The sequence below is a fragment of the Rhipicephalus microplus genome, unplaced genomic scaffold (assembly GCF_043290135.1).
Source record: "Rhipicephalus microplus isolate Deutch F79 unplaced genomic scaffold, USDA_Rmic scaffold_22, whole genome shotgun sequence".
Lineage (NCBI taxonomy): Eukaryota > Metazoa > Arthropoda > Arachnida > Ixodida > Ixodidae > Rhipicephalus > Rhipicephalus microplus.
The window spans coordinates 7,198,153-7,219,588 of NW_027464595.1; the positions used below are offsets into that span (position 1 = coordinate 7,198,153).

A 21,436-nucleotide genomic window follows, 5' to 3' on the forward strand; every position below is an offset into this window, starting at 1 on the left:
TATAAATAGATAGATAGATAGATAGATAGATAGACAGACAGACAGACAGACAGACAGACAGACAGACAGATAGATAGATAGATAGATAGATAGATAGATAGATAGATAGATAGATAGATAGATAGATAGATAGATAGATAGATAGATAGATAGATAGATAGATAGATAGATAGATAGATAGGCTTACAGTCACCGAAGTTCGCTAAGAAATGCTTCGCATTTAATAACGCTTGGTAACTTGTTCATTCAAACATGAGGAGGGTCATTGAAGTAGCACTGATAGCTAACGCAAGTCGAAATTATCGCATGTGCCTTCCCACACCGTACGAATATTTCTAGCTTCAGCGCAGTGTCCCGACTTTCACTGTGCGGCTGTCGTAAGTAACGCCTCCTTCTCTCTTTACCATTGTGCCCTCTTTGGGAACTGCGCAGTGCCAACCGCTTTTTTTGCCTCGTAAACCTTCCCCTGTAACTACTTTCGGACTGTGCTCTCTGTTGCGTATCTCGAAGTTGCCCCAAGGTGTAAAAGCTTACAGCCAGGAGAGCTGTCGTTTGGCGCCACGCGTCGTATGCTTCAACCTGATCTATACGTCCTCATGAGCTTTGTTGGTCGATCGTTGCTTTCCTCGAGCACATTGTGCCTCTTTGCGTCTTATGGATGTGTTTTTTCCTTTTTGTGTTTGCTTGATTGATTTGTGGGGTTTAACGTCCCAAAACCACCATTTGATTATGAGAGACGCCGTAGTGGAGGGCTCCGGAAATTTAGACCACCTGGGGTTCTTTAACGTGCGCCCAAATCTGAGCACACGGGCCTACAACATTTCCGCCTCCATCAGAAATGCAGCCGCCGCAGCCGGGATTTGATCCCGCGACCTGCGGGTCAGCAGCCGAGTACCTTAGCCACTAGACCACTGCGGCGGGGCCTTTTTGTGTTTGCGCAAAGAAGATATAACCTTATCTAGGTTGGCACTTCCATGAAATGGGATACCGAAGCGAATGACACAGACGTACAAAGGAAGAAAAGATAAATGCAAAGAATATATAAAGGAGGTAACAGAGACGGTGCCGCAGGTTGGCTAACTTGTGTTTAGTCAGAAGAAAGAAGTTTTCTCACCTTCTTCCCTCTGGCTAACCAAAAGTGACAGTGAAGCACAACAGAGGCGCAAGTTTTTCCTCACAGAGTCATAGAGCTTCATCAACTGATTTCTATAGTGAAAAATCACTGCAATTCATCGTGTAACCGAGAAAAATTTAAAACTTTTTGCAGTTTTTGTTTTCTTTTCAGGCGGCGACTGCCAACAAGAACACGTTCCACCACGAGGAGATGACATCACTTCTAACACCCTCAAAACTAACACCCGAGGAATGACAAGGTGCCTTTGACAAAGTTATATTTTCTTTTTGAAACGTCAGCCAGCCTATCAGAGGCCCTTCCACTGATCACGACGATTATCCCACCATGTGTTTCCATCCGTCGGCTCCCATCTAGATTTTGGATCTTTATAGGCTGTTATTCATAGAAATACATTCATCGCAAAGCACCCTTAAGGATGCAAACTGGTTCACAGTGTATTCAGTGACGGGTCCAGAGAGAGGGGGACGATTGCGTCGATGGCCCCCCTTCCCAAGTTTGTGTAAGTACTCCCTGCCTTCCTTCAGTGCTCGTAGTCCAACTCCTATCACCAAATATAACCCATTAGTGGAACCGCTGTGGGCTCATTTTAATTGTATGTACGCTTTGAAGGGGTTCGTCTGCTAGAAAAAAAACAAAAACGTCATGACCATGCCTGCTTCACCAGTGTTACCGTAGGGACCGCCCACTCCCCCCTCCTAAAATGAGTGGCTGAATTTGTCCCTCATGTAATTGGTATGAGTAGAACGAATGCTTCAACTTAGCGATGTTGATGAAAAAGCTCCTTGTCGTTTCCAATCATGTCATGAAACAAATATTCTGTTTGGCAAGTGACTAAAAAGTTATAAAATATGCAAGCGGTTTTCAGCCCTATAGTTTGGCGAGCGTGTAAGAGTGATGAGAAAAAAAAAATTTCCGGGTGTTCTGCAAGTGATTGTGTGGTTAGGAGTTAATAAAACTAGCAGACAAGCTTATTCTTTAAGGACAGTACCAGCTCAGGAACATATTAAGTGGCGTTACCTGCATCCACATCGTGTGTGTAGTTAGCATTCAGAAGATACCAAAAGTTTGGAGACGGCACCATATGAGAAAACACTGAAATACCTTGTAAATCTTCTTCGGTTGAGTAGACCTACATGTATGTGTCAGCGCACTTCAGAACAGAATGAAACCCGAATTTCAAGATCACCCCTCGAAGCAGCAAAAATGTTCTGATTGCTTTTCGTAAACCACATGGTTTTCAACCACTGACGCTGACTATCTTTTCAAAATTCATAATATTTGGCGCAGGTGTGTGTGAATCTCCCGTTAACGATCCAGTGAGATTTGTGCAGTCCACTACCAACTGCTCAAAAGAAGCCTGCCAACAATAAAAATATTGTTGTTCGGAATTTTTTCTTTATGGCCTCGTGATTCCATCACTTTCGTATAGGTTTGAAAATTTACAGACAACCCAAACAGGAATCCAAACATACCAGCGTGACCTTTCCACAGCTATTCCAGTAGAAACGTTGCAACGTAAGTAGCTGTAACGGAACTGTTGATGGTATAAAAAAACGCACTTGTTTGATTACTAAGTATCGCACATGTTTGATTACCAAGCGCTTGCGGCCCGCATGTGGCCCGCAAGCGCTGGTTTCGAGGCTATGGTGTTGCTGCGATCTTGCGTTGCAAATCGCAGCAGGGCAAACCATATTCTAAAACTCATATGGCACCCGCTACGCCCGCAACGCCCGTAACGCTTGCAAACGGTATTCTAAAGCTCCCTATTGATGCCGCAACGCAACGCTGCTTCAAGCGTTTCACATAGCGAGCTACCCTGGCGGCGTGGTTCGCCGGATCCGCCCGCCACCGGCATTTGCAACCTCGTTCGCGATTTACCGCGGCTTGGAAAGCTCGTGCATTGATGGTACGTAGTTACTGCCGGCTTTTCTTCAGATATGGAGAATTTCTTGCTTGGGTGGCTGTCTCCCGCGGCACCGGCGTACGCACTCGCACTACGCATGCGCAGCTCTCCTCCTTCCCTCTATCGAACAGCTGGGCGTTACTCTCTGCACTTTCCTCCTACCACACGCAAGTGCTTCATCAACGTAGGAACAATAGACAGAAGGGAACATCGGCTCCTTTTCACGCCACGATTGTCTCACCCTCCGGAGCGGTGGACGGATGCATGGATGTATCCGGCCATGCCCTTTAGATCGGGTGGTGCCTCACGCCACTAAGCCATAAAGCTAAGTACTGTCACTATGTGTTTAAAGATTGAATTCCACTCGCGCCTTGATTGTAGCCACCTATCAGTTAGCCTCTTCTTGGCTATTTCTACCGCTTTAAAGTCTATTTTGCCTTCAGTGACACTAAACCCCGATGCTTTGAAACTCCGGCGCCATTATCTTGGATTAGGGGGTGGAGGCCTTTAGAGAACATTATCAAATGTTCAGCCATTTCCTCCTCCTCTCCACAGGCCCTACATACTATGTCTGTGCCTTCGTTTTTGGCTTCGTACTTCTTTGTCCGCAATACTTCCAATCCGGGCTCGAACGGCAGAGAACTACCCCGAGCATCATCGTATTTTTTTGCAATTTCCTGCTTGAAGTTTTGGTTGGTTTCCAGTGATTATTTCATAAGCATTACAATCTTCAACATGTCTCTTTCAGTTTTTTTTCACCTTTTTTAACCAATGTTTCTTTTTGGCTTGGTATTCTGCTGTTGATTAAATACTTGCTTGACTATTTGCAAATTCGCTTCCTCCATTTAGTATCAACATTCCTCATTTACAAGTACCTGAAACTTTACTAGCACAAAGTTTACTCTCCCCATTTTCTTATTCGCTCCTCCAATTCTATCTTGCTGCTAGCTTTCCAGCACTCAAACGATGCCCATTCCATGTCCCCCTGAACGCCTTTATTTGGAGTATTACGTGTGCTTCCAAAGCAACACCACCTATGCCACGTTGTTTATATTCATCACAAACAACTATCTTTTTTATTGTGATTAACATGTGCGGGTTTCCTTCTCAATTCAAATGAGTGCATGCGTGCCACTCCTCAAGTCCTGCCGTGGAGGTGCCTATACTACAACTGCTACATATATCATCACACACGCACGACCCACAGCTTGAGGAGCTTCGCCCCTTAGCGTTTTGTGAAGTGCGCCAACAGTGCCGTGTGCGGGATTCTTCTTTTCTGCGCCAAAGTCTACATTGACCAGAAAGCGCTCTGCCTCATTGATCGACTTAGGAAACACAAAAGAATATTTAATAATGAGAATAGGGGTTCTCACTGCTTTGCTTGCCCACATTGTGAACCGCGATTTCACTGTGTGAAAATTCCAGGCACAAGCAGAAATAAAACGGCTCGTGAAACGCTGGAAGCTTTTTCATTGAAAAAGCAGCAGACGAGTGCGTGAATAGAGCCTCTATTGTACTGTACGACGCGGAATTCATTTTTCTCTTGCCTGGTCATAATTTTTGTGGTTTCTGTGGCGGGGCCCCTGCGCAAGGTGTTGATATATAGAGGTGTGGGTCCTCCATGAATAAAGACAGTTGGTAGTTCGCGCCTTTACTCGTCTGTCTCTTCCTGCGTGTCGTGTTTTGTGGCGCTCTCACGATGGTTTCTATGTGAAACCATCGTGAACCATTCTATGTACTAGTTTCTTCCTAGCGACTCGGCGTTATAGCAACGTAAGAATATTCGATGTTTTTCACGTTGCGGGGTTGTGGCACCGCGAACTATGAATCAATATTTAGGGGCAAAGCTTCTTAACCCCTGGGTTATGCGTCCTTATTGTACGAAGTAGTAGTAGTAGTAGTAGTAGTAGTAGTAGTAGTAGTAGTAGTAGTAGTAGTAGTAGTAGTAGTATTGGAAAGAGTACGTAGCCATCTCTCATTTATACCTTGAAATATCCGCTGGATGGTGGTACTTGTATACAATAAATATATGATGATAGATACGATATGGCGTAATCTGGAGTGTCCACTAAAATGATGGACGAATGGTCAGACAGTCAAGCAGGCGGATGCATAAATTGACGAACGAACGAATAGACAGAAGCATGGAAGCACTGGCAGATGCTTCGCTAAACTCATTATCATTCACTCCGTAGACATGCTCTGATTCGTTGTCCTTGTAGATTCGTGTACTACGCTTAGTTCCTGACAATTGTAGTAGATGTCGGCAGCACATGCGCCTTTTTTTCCCACTACCGCTGATTAAGGAACTCATAGAGCACAAGGAATCCATCTGGTAGGCTATTGTATTGACCTATACCCTTGAGGCCAAATAGACCCTCTGCTACCAAGACATGTTGGGACACTCATCGATTGTCTAAGACTCGGAACTAGTTGCACAAAACGTCTCTTGTTTCGGAATCAGAGTCCATTATCGCCAACAAGTTCGTGCAGTCACAACCACGACGATGGCACCACCGTGGCTAAGGCACTCAGCTGCTGACCCACGGCTCACGGGATCGAATCCCGGCTGCGGTGGCTGCCTTTTTGATGGAGGCGAAAATTCTGTAGGCCCATGTACTCAGATTTTGGCGCACGTCAGAGAACTCCAGGTGGTTTGAATTCGCGGAGCCATCCACTGCAGCATCATTCATAATCATATGGTAGCTTTGGGACGTTAAACCTTAAATATTAATCAGTCAATCAGCGTGTTGCTCTGCTGTCCGAAAAACGACTCACATACACAGTGACTGGAGCAGGGAGTCTACACGCTGTACAAGAATTGAAGTGTTTGCACATGACAAATATACAGTGAAATTAACAGAACTTCACAAGCTAGACTGAGACCGAACGTTTTCTTTAGCTAAAATACAAGATCCACGGCCTTCTAGCTTAAACTGCAAAGAACTGAAATTGCTCCAACGCTAATTGCTTGAAACACACTAATGTTTCTGATTACCTGGCCTCAGGTAAGTTTGCTGATGCTGCTCCTGAGCCTCTGCATGGCAGGGGAAGTGTCTTTGCATCCTGTGACTTTGCCGCTGCTGCACCACGTTCAGGTCGACGGAAACGCCTAAGATATTTACCATTAACAATACAATTCAAAATTTCAACCTTGAAAGGCAGGAGTTTATGTGTTGCTTTTCTGACCGTCAAAAAGAAATAGAGCATCAATTCAGGTACTCAATAACAATTTGCTTGGCAAGTTGTTTTTTTTCAATATTATGTTGTTTTGTTTCTCTTTTTCCGTTACATTTAAAAAAAACGCTGAATTGTCTAGTGCACTTGATAGAGACTCATTTCGTTTCAACACCTTTCATTGAAAGTGTTGAATACAGTATTGTGTAAACGTGTCACTATCTTTTTTTGATATACAGGATGAATCCGTATATGTGTATGTATACAGTGCTGTACTTGTCTCACCTGTTGACTTTTTTTCTGACATTTTGCAAATCAGCTCCTTGATTCTTCCAAGTGCATTCGTAATTATAGTGGTACCCATCTACTTCTGCTCAAGGCCTGAAAATTCTGAACAGCATTATTGAATAAATATTAAACAAACAAATAAATATACAAATATTATTGTTTTACATATTCGTACATCAGAAAACAAGTTATGTATGTGTGCTGATCAGAACGATAATTTTTATTTTCTAATCTATCATACAGACCCTTCATATGGATTGCATGATACAGATACGGAGGCGTTCCAGAAACCAACTGTTAATTACTTTCACACTGGCTGAGTTCAGAAAAGAGTCGCCATATAGAGCTTCACTGTCTTCTGGTTCGCTTATAAAAGGTTTCTGCGAGGTGCACCATTAAACTCGCTTTGAGTGTGCCCCTCATACCGCTTGTAAAAACGACAACTCCTAAGGGAAACGCATGTGATTCGGGTCTTTCTATCGACCACCTACGGCTGCGAACGAGCGGGGCCTGCAGTAGCAATTCATAGTAGGTGAGGCTTTGCACCCACTCGACTAAGCGGCTCATTTATTATTCTCAGAAAGTGCCATGAATGTAGGAGCCCGTCGATGAAGACAGAACCAACCCGCGAGAAAACTCACCGGATTTTCCACACGAAGCTCAATCATCCTCTGTTCTACCATCACTTACTTTCATCGATGTCCTTGTATTGCACGACGGGAATAGTAAGGGTCGTACGATAAAACACACAGAAGGATTATTTAGCAGCCTCTAATTGATCTCGCAGACACAATTTAACTTTAGACTTCCTTTGCCATATTTATGTCTTCAAGAAGGTGCAGTGCTGTTTATTTCGCTTTAAGCCGTCATACACTACACAAATAGGTGACTCTTCAGTAATACGATGAGGCGATGAGGTTTCAAGCCACTGTTACGCTGCTGGTGTGCAAAGTTTAGCCACTGACATCCCAACTTCGATGTTTAAGTGGAGCTGAACAAGTAATAAAGATTTACGTAATGAACAATATTATTACTTCTAACTACCTAATTAAGAAGGCAGAGATTGAATCCAACTTTGTCATCTGAAAACACATAATCGTAGAGCTGCTTTAGTACATATATCCGCTCTTCATCAAAAACCACTTCTCACGGAGCTTTAAGATATTGTTAAGAAGAAACAAAAATGAATTTTTGAATGAATAAACAAAATCTCACTTCTGCCGCAAGTAAAAAGAAATGAATGCAATAGCAAAGAATTACCACGACACACGATGACCGGATAGCAGCTGGAAACCTTCTGGCACATTTTCGAACAAATTTCTATAGTTGCATGTCCCTTCTTCTCTGTCTTCTTTTCTTTCTTTGATCAAAAAGTTCACTGGTATTTCTCTCCTCTAACCAATGATGGCCTCATGATGATATGGAAATATCGGTGTATTGAAACGCAAGAACCACAGAAGTTCAGGTACTCGAGAGAATTTGAAGCACTTGCTAAGAAAAAAATTAAAGTGACGCTCACTCTCTGGGACGAGCACAGTGGAGCTGCGTTGCTAAATCAACACGGACAGCAGTGAAGCAAGAAATCCAGTAATTCGGAAGAGAGACACGGGAGCGATTTGTGCCAGAAGCCTCGCATCCTTCCCCGTAAGAACTGCGTACAACTCGAAATTCACGTGTGCTTTTCAGTTCAAGAAATTGTGGCTGCGTTTGAATATTATAACTTTTTTTCACGTTTTTCATGCTTTTCCAGCGTTTCTTAAGACACCGCTTCTCACTAAGACTTCCGCACGACTAATTATGTAATTATACAAGACGAATGATCGAGGCAGCAGCCATGGTGACGAAGTGTTTGTGAAACGTTCCTTTAATTTGCAGCTCTTTACGAAGCTGGCGAATTCTTCGGCACTCCGCTTGGTCAGCGTGGGGACCCTTGATGCAGTAGTAGTTACAAACGCGTTTTTCGCTCACCGTAACGGCACCCAGTCACTTTGCCTGTCTTTACATCGAGAAACGGTCTTGGCTGGCCACTCGATGCGCCATCGCTGTTTCCAAGCACATACGAGGCTGTTTTCGGCCGTTCTGAGTCGGCCGTAAAGCAGTTTCAGAACATGCCGCATCAGCAGCGGTGACACACTGTTTATTATATGCCTCTTTAGTATTCATGTATCTTACTTTTACAACACATATTGTACCCACTTAGGTTACTCCTTATTTGCTGACACACCACCTTTTCTTCATATGTATCATTTATGCTCATATTGCGTATTGTGAAAGTCGCTTGTCCTTGAGCGGTGACGCCGAGCGGAACTCCGGCCCCAGGGGTGCAAGAGTAATATAGATAGAAATTTGAGCTATATTGCAAGTTTACCAGCGTCATTATCAGACGGCGGAGGGCATTGGAGACAATGACGGCAAGCCTTCACTTTTGCTCATATTTCCTACACTACTTGCTGGCCAAAACAAGATAACCCATGAGATTTGTGAACTTCTCCTTTTTGTAAGTCTCCGTTTGGAGGCTGCTGAGTCATGTCAAATTTCTGCTTCTGAGTGATAAAAATCTGTGTCTCGTCTATTTAAAAAAATACCAGGTGGATTCCAGAGCACCATTGAGTTTCTTAGTGATGAGGTCATCCATATCACTGCTGAGAAACGGTTTAAAAAGCAGACGGCCCCGCGTTATTTCTATCCTGCCTGTAATCGCCAAAACTCCATTATCAGACACCTGTCAACACAATTTCAAAACTGCGCACTAAAATACTTCAAACGGATTGCCCACAATTGGAAAGATGCCAAAAAATGACAGCCGCTTTGCATATTGTACCCTGCCTCTAATATTGAAACTTACTGATTTATTCAAGATACTTTACCTACTGAACATGGTGTGGCATAAGTGGAGTATAGAGACCCCATTCACGTGGTTATACACTATTTAAATAGCGAGGAAGCTCATATTCTCAAGTGTGCAGTTATGAGTAACGGTTCCGATCAACAGGTATGAAAGGACTTCTCAGAAGATGTGCGAACTCTCAAAAGAAAGCTATGGGTGGCAACCAAATCCTCCCGTAGCAGTAGCTGCTTTGTGTGCATGGTATGCATGGCACTGTTCATTGATTACGCGTGTTATAATTGCAATTCGCACAGTAACACGACTGCGAAGCCTCATAAGTAACGCACTAAGAAGTCTCTGAGGGCTGAAGCTGATACTATTTTATGATATTCCCTTTGAATTTCAGAAATCCGTGGCATTTTAAACAACATTGCTATAAGTTTTGGTGTTAAATTTTTGAACTTGTTGCCATTCAGCTTGTCTTCCTCATCCCTAACCATTGTAGTCACTGATACAGAGTTTTATAGGCATATATATGATGGTTAAGTGCCGGTGCCACATTTTAGTGCTATAAGATGCGATACTGCTAAGTGTATAGAGGAAGGACCTGCTTTGTATTTGCCCGCTATTGTGAAGTCTGTATCGTGTATGTTCGTGCCGCACAGTGTAATCGTGTTTACATGCAAGTGTGATAAAACACAAGCTTTGAGCGTACAAGTGCCGTTCTCTGACGTCACTTGACATCCACTGTGGCACAGTGTTATCGCGGCACCTTCTCTCCTGTTTGGAATATATAAAAGGCAGCGTTGAATAAACTTCAGGGTTCATTGTAGCGTTGAACTTGGCTTATATGTGTCACCTACTGCACATGCACGAAACGTGATGTCAGACACCTGTACCCATGCCTACGTCATAGGAAACCACTGAGCATTCGTCAGTCAAGTTATGGACCTCTTGAAGCCACTAGATCGCCTTCGTCTGGACGGAGATGTCAGCAAAAGTTGGAAACTGTTTAAACAGAAGTTCGAGCTGTTCCTCACCGCATTGGAGACAAGCGAGAAACTACGGACTAAGGTGACGAAGGTGGTACTACTGCTCAGCGTGACCGGCTATGAGGTTAAGAAGCTATTAACAACTTCAGCTTCACCGAGGGCGAATCCAAGAACGACTTCCAGACTGTGGTCAAGAAATTCGAAGAGTACTGCGAAGCCCAGCTAAATGAAGTTCATGAGCGATTCGTTTTCCGGCAGCGAGTACTAGCAGGCGGTGAATCAACCGAACAGTTCATAAGAGACCTGAGAAGACTAGCTCAATCGTGTAACTTCGGTACAATGTCCGAATCTATGATCCGAGACCAAATTGTGTATGGCACAAGTAACGAAAAGGTCCGTGAGAAACTTCTTCGAGACAAAGGGTTGACGCTGGCTATAGCCGAACAAGTATGCAAGGTGGAGGAACTAGCCGCACCACAGAAAGAAGTTTGGTCGCAAGAGAGGCAAGTCGACCATGTGAAAACGAGCGGATGCACCCAGGAGCGGTAGAAGGAATTTCGGTGCAGTCGCTGTGCACGCATGCATGCCCCACGAAGCTGTCCAGCGTTTGGACGCATCTGCAGAAAGTGTTGCGGCGAAAACCACTTTGTGGTGCGTTGCAAGAATGCCAAACAAGTCTCGAAAGTCCGTAGCGGGGACCAAGACGACAATTACTTTGGAACTTTGAACGTGTCAAACGAGAAGCAGCAACGGGACAGGATGGTACCAGCGCAAGTATGCAGCATGCAAGTTTTCCTCAAGGTAGACACCGGTGCAGAAGCCAACCTACTGCCATAAGGTACATGGCAGGTACTGCGTCCAAAAGCGCCACTCAAGGCTAGCAAAACGGTTCTTCTTTGATATGAAGGAGCAGTCATCAACCACCTTGGGATTGCGACGCTCAAAACCGGAATAGGTAACCAAGATTAGACAGACTTTTTCATTGTGAAAAGGGGGCGTCAGGTCATCCTGAAGCTACATGCCATTGAGCGGCTGGGACTTTTCACAAGGTCCTTGAGCTCGATTAGAACCAACAGCAGCGAGCGACTGGTCCAAGCTTGCCGAGACGTGTTCCAAGGAACAGGGTGCGTCCAGCGTGAATACCGGATAACGTTACAAGAAGGTGCAACTCCAAGCGTCCAAACGCCGAGACGTGTTTCTCTGGAATTGCAAACGCTGCTTAAAGAGGAACTCGAAAAGATGCTCAAGGCAGGCATCATCACTAAAGTAGAAGAGCCCATGGACTGGGAAAGTCCCATGGTTATATTCAAGAAAAAAATGGCAAACTAAGGATCTGTATGGATCCCAGAAAACTAAATGAGTGCCTGAAGCGAGAGCACTAGGAAATGCCGCGGCGCGAAGACATTGAGGCAAGGTTGGCAGGCGCAAAAGTTTTTTCGTGTTTGGACGCAAACTCCAGTTTCCATCAGATTCCGCTTCACGAGGAAATTTCAAGAATATGTACATTTGCCACACATTTCGGCTGTTATCGTTTCCTCTGTTTGCCTTTTGGAATCACTTCAACTCCGGAGGTCTTTCATAAGACGTTAAACGAGATTTTCGACGACATCGCAGACGTGCAAGTGTATGTGGACGACATGGGGATATGCGGATTGACGAGACAGGAACATTACGAGAGGATAACGAGAGTTTTAGAAGCGGTGCAAAAAGCGGGACTAACTTTCAATCCCGAAAAGTGTGAAGTTGGCGTCACTGAAATTTCTTTTCTGGGCGACATTTCAGAGGCAGGAATAAGGCCAAGCCCCGCATTGGTTACTTCGGTTGTTAGGTTGCCACCACCTAGTGACAAGCTTGGAGTGCAACGAATGCTAGGCGTGATAAAATACTTCGGAAAGTTAGTACCCACGCTCGCGAAAAATACTCGGTTGTTACGCCAGCTTATAAAGAAAGACCCGGTTTTCGAATAGACGGAGAATCATGCAAGTGAGTGGGAGCAGCTTTGCAAATGTCTTAGTGGACAACCATTGCTGGCAACCTTCGATCCACAAAGAGACACGAAGATAACCTCAGATGCTTCGCAGAATGGCATAGGCTCGGCTCTCCTGCAATGGTATGGTGACTCGTGGAAACCACTTGCATACGCCTCTCGCGTATTGACAGAGGCGCAGAAAAGGTATTCGCAGATTGAAAAGGAGGCAATGGCGGTTGCAGTATGGTGTGAAAAGTTTCATCACTTTGCGTACAGACGCCATATTGTTCTAGAAAGTGACCACCGTCCATTGGTAGCAATCTCGAAGAAAGCTATTGGGGAAATGCCGCCTCGACTGCAGCGCTTTTTTCTTCGTTTATTGAAATATGACTTTAACTGCAGTTTCTTCCAGGAAAACAGCTGGTCCTGGCGGATATGCTGTCGCAAGCTTCCGGAGTATATGATGGAGTATATGAAGACGTCGAAATACATGTCGTAAGTGTTGTCTCTTCGTTAGTGAGCGAAGCGATGCAAGATATACTGGCGAGAGAAACAAGGAAAGACGGCTACTTAAAGAACGTGGTGGAGCAGCTGGCGAAAAACAAACGAGTGGAAGGAGAGCTAAGACCCTTTGTAGGTGAACTATCTGTCGTAAATGGCGTCTTGTTTGAAGGCAACAAAGTGGTGATGGCACGAAGTATGCGACGCAAAATACTAAAACGCATCCACTATAGCCACATGGGTATAAACATATGTAATGCCCGAGCACGTCATCTAGTGTTTTGACCAGGTATATATTCAAATATTGAAAGTACCATTGCTGTGTGCGCTGTATGCAAAATGTACGCTTATAAACAGCCACGCGAACCGCTGATAATACGCCCGACACCCAATAAACCAAGGCGTCGCGTTGGCGTCAATATCTTTCAGTACGGTGGAAGGTCGTACTTGTGCACGTAGCATGCACATTGTAACTTTCCTGCAGTGGAACAACTCCAGGATACATCGGCAGCGACGACTGTCCAAAGGCTGCAATCAATCTTTGCTAGGTAAGGTATACCCCTATAGGTATGCACACATAATGGCACACAGTTTTCAAGTCGAGAGTTTGCCATTTTTGCGAAGGAGTACGACTTTAAGCATACAGCATCAAGTCCGAGGTTTCCTCAATCTAATGGCCTCGTCGAAAAAGGCGTACAGAGTGTTAAAAGAATTTTGAAAAAAATAATTGAAAGGAAAAATGACTTTTGGATGGGTCTTCTCGGCTACAAGTTCAGCCCACTGGAAGAGGGAAGGTCTCCAGCGGAGCTGCTCCAAGGTCGACAACTGAGGACGCCCATACCAGACTTCAACAAGGGCCCCCAAACAGCCGTTCGGAAGAATGGACAAGCGCAACCCAAGCGTCAGTCTCTTCCACCATTGACCACAGGGCAAGTGTTGCGAGTGCAGGGGAAAGCCTGGAAAACAAAGGCTAAAGTTCTTTGCCAAATGCAGCCGAGATCATACACTGTCATCACCGAGAAGGACAACGTTCCGCGACGGAACCACCAACACCTCTTGCCAACAGCGCAATCCTTTGATGACACGGAAGACTCTTCAGACGAAGAGAGCACAAGTGATGACATCGCCAATCTCCTGCAGTCCACAACTGATAGTGCAAGCTCTGTGACTGTAATCCCTAGACTCAGACGAAGTGCCCAAAACCGAAGACCACAGCAGAGACTGGGTTACGGGAATGAATTTGAGAAAGTTATGTAAACAGCACTGCTGAGATCTGAGTGTTATTTTTATTGTTTTGTTTTCTGATTATTTTTATTGAATGAAGGAAGATGCATCGTGTATGTTTGTGCCGCGCATGTAATCGTGTTTACACGCAAGTGTGATAAAACACTAGCTTTGAGCGTACAAGTGCCGTGCCCTGACATCACTGCGCATCCACTGTGGCACAGCGTTATCGCGTAACCTTCTTTCCTGTTTAGAATACATAAAAAGCAGCGTTGAAGAAACTGCAGGGTTCTTTGTAGCGTTGAACTTGGCTTATATGTGTCACCTACTGCACATACACGAAACAAAGTCTTCTTCTCCTGACATTCCATTCGAAAGTGAATCAGTTTGGTGTGGAGTTTATTATGAGGGATAAAGTTTTGTTACTGGTGCTTCTACAACCCACATAACGATATCGTAGACCCTTTGGTTTCCATGAAAAGTTTATTTAAGAAATTGCGTCCCGTGTGGCGAATGTAATATGCATAGGAGATTTCCACACTCGGGCATACACTGGCCTTGATTATTATTGGACCGTCATAATTCTCGAGTGAAGAAGCTTTCACCTTTTCATTGAATTGCAGTGTAAAGCATACAGTCGGTCATTCACAATAAGTTGGCAGCTTGAGATATGTTTTTTAGCACCTATATGGAAGGACAGGCTCTTGGAGTCTCAAAGCCGGCGTGACGCGTCGAATTGAACGCCGGCAAGCACGCGCACCACGTCACGTCGAAGCGTCTTGGCACCTTCACTGTGGCATCTAGTCACGTTCTCACATGACACATATCTCATGATCATCATGTTTGCGCCAGTCACCTTCGTCATCCATTGACATCAAGTAATACCGAATTAGGCATGTGTGAAGCTCACAAAACGCCCACAAACTCATCATAACAGTGGTATGTAGTCATGTTGTTTGATGACACGCATGTCGTGATTATCGTGTTTGGATGCCATTTACCTATGTCCTCCATTCGCATCGCGTAATATCGAGTTTGATACATGTGAAGCTAGCGAAACGGCCGCGAGCGCATCATGAGCGTACCATGTAGTAATGTTGTTACATGACACGCATCGCATGTTTATCATGTTTGAACCAGTATCATACTGTAATGATGTGGATTGTGTGGCCCGTGACGGGGCGAAGAGGGAACGGCAGTTCTGCTCTGCGGTACGCCTTGGAGGCGAAGACGAGAAAAAGGAAGCGCGAGCGGGGTGTGCGGCTCGGGCAGTTGGAGCGTGACATGGTTCGAACGGCAGCTGCTGGTCGGCGGTTCGGGTCGCGACATCGCTTAACCAGGCGTCCGGCAGCCTTGCGGACCTGGTGAGCTGGATTCCCGCTCTGTGGCCGGCGCTTACACGGGGACCGGCAGCATAGTCTGTTCGTGGCCTGAGGTCCTGGGGCCCGAGTGGTGGCACGAGGTGTCCGCGGCTCATGTTGGCGACGGGCCATTAACCTGCACTGCAGTGGCCTGGTGATCTACCGGCATGCAGCACCACCATCACGACCACCACCACCTCACCACGGTCAAGGCAGCGTGACTGCACAAGGAACACCGGTGACGACCGACCTCGCCGCAGCGACAGCAGTCATAACGGCGAGTAGGACAGTTCGTGTGCCGAGGCGCGTAGGACGTTTGGCATGTAAATAAGGAACGCTATAGTGTGTTGTGTGTGAATTGTAAGAGTTATCGGTTGTGTTAAAGTCTGTGCTGGGTGTACAGAGTCACCTGACTGCCGGTTGATTTATTCCGGATCCTGGGCCCACATTACACCATAACAAACTTGGCGAGCCTGCCAGGATCCCGCCAGTAACATCTCGAACGCGGAAATTGCCAGTCAGGTGTGTGCACGCAGCACAAGACGAGAGACATGGATCTCGATAAGTTAGTGGCTGTAGCAGCTCAGTTAGGCTTGTCTGGCGCGGAACTTCGCGAATAGATTGAGCGAGAGCAAGTTAGGCAGAGAGATGAGCGCGCAGCTGAGAGAAAAGAGGCCAAAGAAGCAGCCGAGAGACAACGGTTAGCGGACGAGCGGCAACGGTTAGCAGACGAGAGGCAGCTGCAAATCCTCCAACTTAAGCTCCAGCTTCAGGAAAGTGCTCAAAGTCAGCCATCTGCGACGGCAGCACTCGCCCCATCGGCAAACCCGTCATGCCTGAATCTGCAGAAGTTACTACCGCTATTTGACGAGCGACGAGATGACCTGCATGCGTATTTGCAGAGGTTTGAACGCGTGGCTACTGGGCAAGAATGGCCAGAAATGGGGAGTAGCCGTAAGCATGTGCTTAACTGGTGAGGCACTCACTGTCATTGGTCGAATGACTGCTGACGAGGCCCTCGACTATGATAAAGTGAAAAAAGCCCTACTTCAGCGCTTCAGATTCACGGAACAAGGATATAAAGACAAATTTCGAAAAGCCCGGCCTGAAGATGGTGAAACAGGGAAACAACTAGATGCTAGGATCTCGAGCTATTTTGATAACTGGATTGAGATGGCTGATGTGCCCAAAACATTTGAGGGTCTTCGTGACCATGTTATAGCCGAGCAATTCTTGCGTTGCTGTAATCCGAAGCTGGCCATCTTCCTGAAAGAGAGAGAATGCAAAACCCTTACACCCCTTTCAGAGTGCACCGACCGCTTTCTCGGAGCACAGCGAGTCAATAACATTGGTAAAATTGCAGATGATACAAAGGAGGCAAATAAACCCGGTGCTACGTCACAGTACAAACAGCCGAGTTGCTTTCTGTGTCACCGCAAAGGACATAGCGCTCCGGATTGTCGTGCGGTTCCGAAAGAGTCTGTGAAATGCAAAACATGTGGGCGGCTTGGCCACAAAGCCACCGATTGCAAGGATCAAAGCAAAGACAAGTCGGTGTCTTGTGCCATGATAGAACAGAAAAAACAGGATTACTTTTCTATGGCCAAGTCCAAGGATGAGACATGCGCTGCTGAATGCCCCAAGAAGTGCGAGAACCAACCTATGTTCTTAGTCGACAACATGCCAGTGGTCGAAGGACGGGTGCTTGGACAACGCGCACGTGTCTTACGAGACGCAGGAAGCAACACGACCATCGTCCGACGCGAGCTCGTGCCGGATCGATGCCTGACCGGGAAGATGGCAAGAGTTATGCTTTTGGATGGAAAGGCCAAGGAACTACCGGAATCTAACATACAGATACACACGCCCTACTTCGTTGGTGATGTAAACGCTTTATGCATGACTAACCCTTTGTACGACCTCGCGCTCGGCAATATTCCAGGAGTAAAAGGACCACAGGAGCCAGATACTACCTGGGAGTACTCTGATGCCCTGTTCCCTGACTTGACTGGTTCGAGCAAAATCCCAGGATGCTGGGAAAAGTCAACCTTGCTTTCTGCCGTGGTACGGACGCAGGGGAAGACGGAGAGTATGATGAAGATTTCGCTAGTTGGTCCACTAGAAGTGACCCGAGTGCAGCTAACTGAGAGCCAAAAAGACGACTTAAGTCTGAAGAGTTGCTTCAGCAAGATTGGGAAGGAGTTTCACTCCAATAAAGACACGACGTACCACTTTTCTGAAGAGGTTGGTCTACTGTATCGACATTACCGCCTTTCTACGGGGAGGACCTTTAAGCAAGTAGTCGTGCCAAGGACACTTCGACAACACATTTTGAAGGTTGCACACGAGGGCATTATGGCTGGTCACCAAGGCGTGCGACGTACCACAGACCGTATCCTTGGGGATTTTTACTGGCCAGGTATGCATGAAGAAATCAGACGGTTTGTCAAGTCGTGCGACGTCTGCCAGAGGACAACGCCGAAAGGGAAAGTCGGAGTCGCTCCGTTGGGCAACATGCCTCTCATACGGACACCATTCCAAAGAGTCGCCATTGACCTGATCGGACCGTTATCTCCTCGATCAGATAAGGGAAACCGCTATGTGCTTACCCTCATTGACTTCGCTACTCGCTATCCTGACGCAGTAGCCCTACCCAGCATCGACGCTGTCAGTATTGCAGAAGCCCTCCTTGAAATATTTTCCCGAGTGGGCCTCTTCGAGAAGTGGTTACCGATAAAGGTAGAAGTTTCACGTCGGAACTTATGAAAGAAGTGGGCCGACTACTAACTGTAAAATTTTTTCGTACCACCCCATATCATGCCATGGCCAATGGATTGGTCGAAAAATTCAATGGTACGCTGAAGGCCATGCTCAAAAGGGTGTGTCAGGAGAAGCCGCGGTCATGGAATCGCTACATTGCTCCTCTTCTCTTCGCTTATCGCGAAGTACCGCAAGCCAGCTTGGGCTTTTCACCATTTGAGTTAATCTACGGCAGACATGTGCGTGGACCTTTGAGTGTTTTAAGAGAGCTGTGGACGAACGAGAACATTGAGGATGAAGTGCGAACAACGTACACTTACCTTGTGGACCTTCGAAACCGACTGGAACACACCTGTAGCCTCGCTCATGAAGAGCTTGGTAAAGCACGTGAAAAGCAAAAGCTTTATTACGACCATAAGACCCGCCACAGAAGGCTACGGCCCAGTGACAAGGTTTTAATTCTCCTTCCTACAGACACCAATAAGCTTCTCATGCAGTGGAAGGGCCCGTTTAAAGTTGCTGAAGCCAAGAATGATGTTGATTATGCAATTGACTTAGGGCAGAGCATCAAGGTCTTCCACGTTAATATGCTGAAGAAGTATGAGGAAAGAGAAATAACGTCTCCTCATCAGGTGGCTGCAGTGAATACTACAAGTGCAACACCTGGACAAGAGGCGAACAGTGAGAGCAACGACTCTGAGGATACCATCCCCTCTCTCAGTCTATGCCAAACACAAACAATATCAGACGTCAAGATATCGCCCAAACTGCAGACAGACCAACTTCAACAAGTTCGACAATTGTGCGAAGAGTTTGCAGACATATTTTCGGACCTTCCCGGCAAGACACAACTTGTCGAATGCTCTCTTGACCTCGTCATCAAAAAGCCGGTTCACGTGCCTCAGTACCCGATTCCTCTAGCGCTGCGTGAGAACGTCGAAAAAGAGGTACAGGAGATGCTTCGAATGGGCATTATCGAGAAATCAAAGTCGCCATATCATGCGCCGATCGTTGTCGTCAAGAAGCCCGACAAGATCATACGGTTGTGCATTGACTTTAGGGAGCTGAACAAGACCTTGGTTTTCGACAGTGAGCCAATTCCGAGAATTGATGTTGTTCTAGCTCTTGTGGGGAAACAAATTTTTCTCGAAATTCGATTTCACGAAGGGCTATTGGCAAGTGCTTATGGCTCCAGACAGTCGTGAAAAGACGGCATTTTCAAGCATGTCGGGGCTCTACCACTTCAAATACATGCCTTTTGGGATTAAGACTGCCCCAGCAATATTTGCACGCCTTATGAGGAGAGTTCTAGGCGATTTGCCGAATGTGCATCATTATTTTGACGATGTGGTCATCGCTACTAGCACATGGCATGAACATATGGAAGCCTTACGACTTGTCTTCGAAAGAATCCGCAATGCAAACCTCACAATCAAACCGAGCAAGTGTGAGATTGGAGAGCGTACCATTACATTCCTCGGACATCGCATTGGCGAGGCGAAGGTAGAACCAGTGCTGAAAACGCTGGACAAGATCCTAGCCGCCAAGCGCCCCACGACGAAGAAAGCTGTACAATCCTTTCTCGGTCTTACGGGCTATTACAGGCAGTTCATTCCGAACTACGCAGAGATCTCCAAGCCCTTGATTGACCTTACCAAGAAAGGCCAACATCACATCGTGTCGTGGGGACCGACGCAAGAAAAAGCATTCACCGTGCTGAAAAACAAGCTCGCCGAAGTCCCATACTGCAAACACCAGATCTTTCGAAGCCTTTCGTGCTCCGTACTGATGCCTCAAGCACAAGCATTGGCGTAGTGCTTCTGCAAAACAGTGGGGACGATATTTTACATCCGGTTGCTTATGCTAGTCGCAATCTGCTGCCTAGAGAGGCCCGCTATTCCACAATATAGCATGAATGCTTAGCGCTCGTGTGGGCTGTTCAGAAGTTCCACATTTACATATGCGGCAGACCCTTCATTATTCAGTGCGACCACCAGCCATTCCGGTACTTGTAGTCAGACAAACACGTCAATAATCGAGTGTTACGATGGAGCTTACTAATGCAAGAGTACAGCTTTACCGTCGAATACATAAAAGGCTCAGACAATGTAGGAGCGGACTACTTAAGTCGCATCTGAATTGCTTTAATCTTTCTCCACTTGTGTATTTTTCATGTGTGCTTTTTTATCATTACGTGCTGTGTGGATCACAACCATTCGGATTCGTGTGAACTTGTTCTCTCTTTACAAACGCGCCTGCACTTTTGTCTACTCACCGCCTGGCGTGGAGTGGAATAGTTGCTCACAACTATCTTAAGTGGGGGGTGGTGTGATGATGTGGATTATGTGGCCCGTGACGGGGCGAAGAGGGAACGGCCGTTCTGCTCTGCGGTACACCTTGGAGGCGAAGACGAGGAAAAGGAAGCGCGAGCGGGGCGCGCGGCTCGGGCAGTTGGAGCGTGACACGGTTCGAACGGCAGCTGCTGGTCGGCGGTTCGGGTCGCGACATCGCTTAACCAGGCGTCCGGCAGCCTTGCGGACCTGAGGAGCTGGCTTCCTGCTTCGGGCTGCGTCATTCAACTAGGTGTCCAGCAGCCTTGTGGACCTGGTGAGCTGGCTTCCCGCTCTGTGGCCGGCGCTGACACGGGGACCGGCAGCATAGTCTGTTCGTGGCCTGAGGTCCTGGGGCCCGAGTGGTGGCACGAGGTGGCCGCGGCTCATGTTGGCGACGGGCCATTAACCTGCACTGCAGTGGCCTGGTGATCTACCGGCCTGCAGCACCACCATCACCACCACCACCACCTCACCACGGTCAAGGAGCGTGACTGCACAAGGAACACCGGTGACGACCGACCTCGCCGCAGCGACAGCAGTCATAACGTCGAGTAGGACAGTTCGTGTGCCGAGGTGCGTAGGACGTTTGGCATGTAAATAAGGAACGCTATAGTGTGTTGTGTGTGAATTGTAAGAGTTATCGGTTGTGTTAAAGTCTGTGTTGTGTGTACAGAGTCACCTGACTGCCGGCTGATTTATTCCGGATCCTGGGCCCACGTTACACCATAACACATACCTTCGTCATTCATTCTCGCTCATACCTAACTTGGTATAAGTGACGCTAGCAAAACGGCCACCACCGCATCATGAGCGTGGCATGTGAACATGTTGTTTCATGACACGAATCTCATGATTATCATTTCTGCACCAGTCACATACCTTCGTCATCATTCACGTACTGTAATACCGAATTTGTTATATATGACGCTAGCGAAACTGTGGTGAGCGCATCAAGAGCGTGTCATG

The 21,436-nt window shown here is 46.5% G+C and overlaps 1 protein-coding gene across 1 annotated transcript; it reads left to right on the top strand.

The window, feature by feature from the left end:
• Nucleotides 1-16,256: 16,256 nt before the first annotated feature.
• Nucleotides 16,257-18,143, top strand: LOC142786339 (uncharacterized). The gene has a single exon (XM_075883970.1). The coding sequence runs from the start codon at nt 16,257-16,259 to the stop codon at nt 18,141-18,143; it is 1,887 nt and encodes a 628-aa protein (XP_075740085.1).
• The last annotated feature ends 3,293 nt before the right edge of the window (nt 18,144-21,436 follow it).

What these genes read in the sequence shown, in the direction of transcription:
- LOC142786339 (XM_075883970.1), top strand. Translation starts at nt 16,257, where the DNA reads ATGACCTGCATGCGTATTTGCAGAGGTTTGAACGCGTGGCTACTGGGC.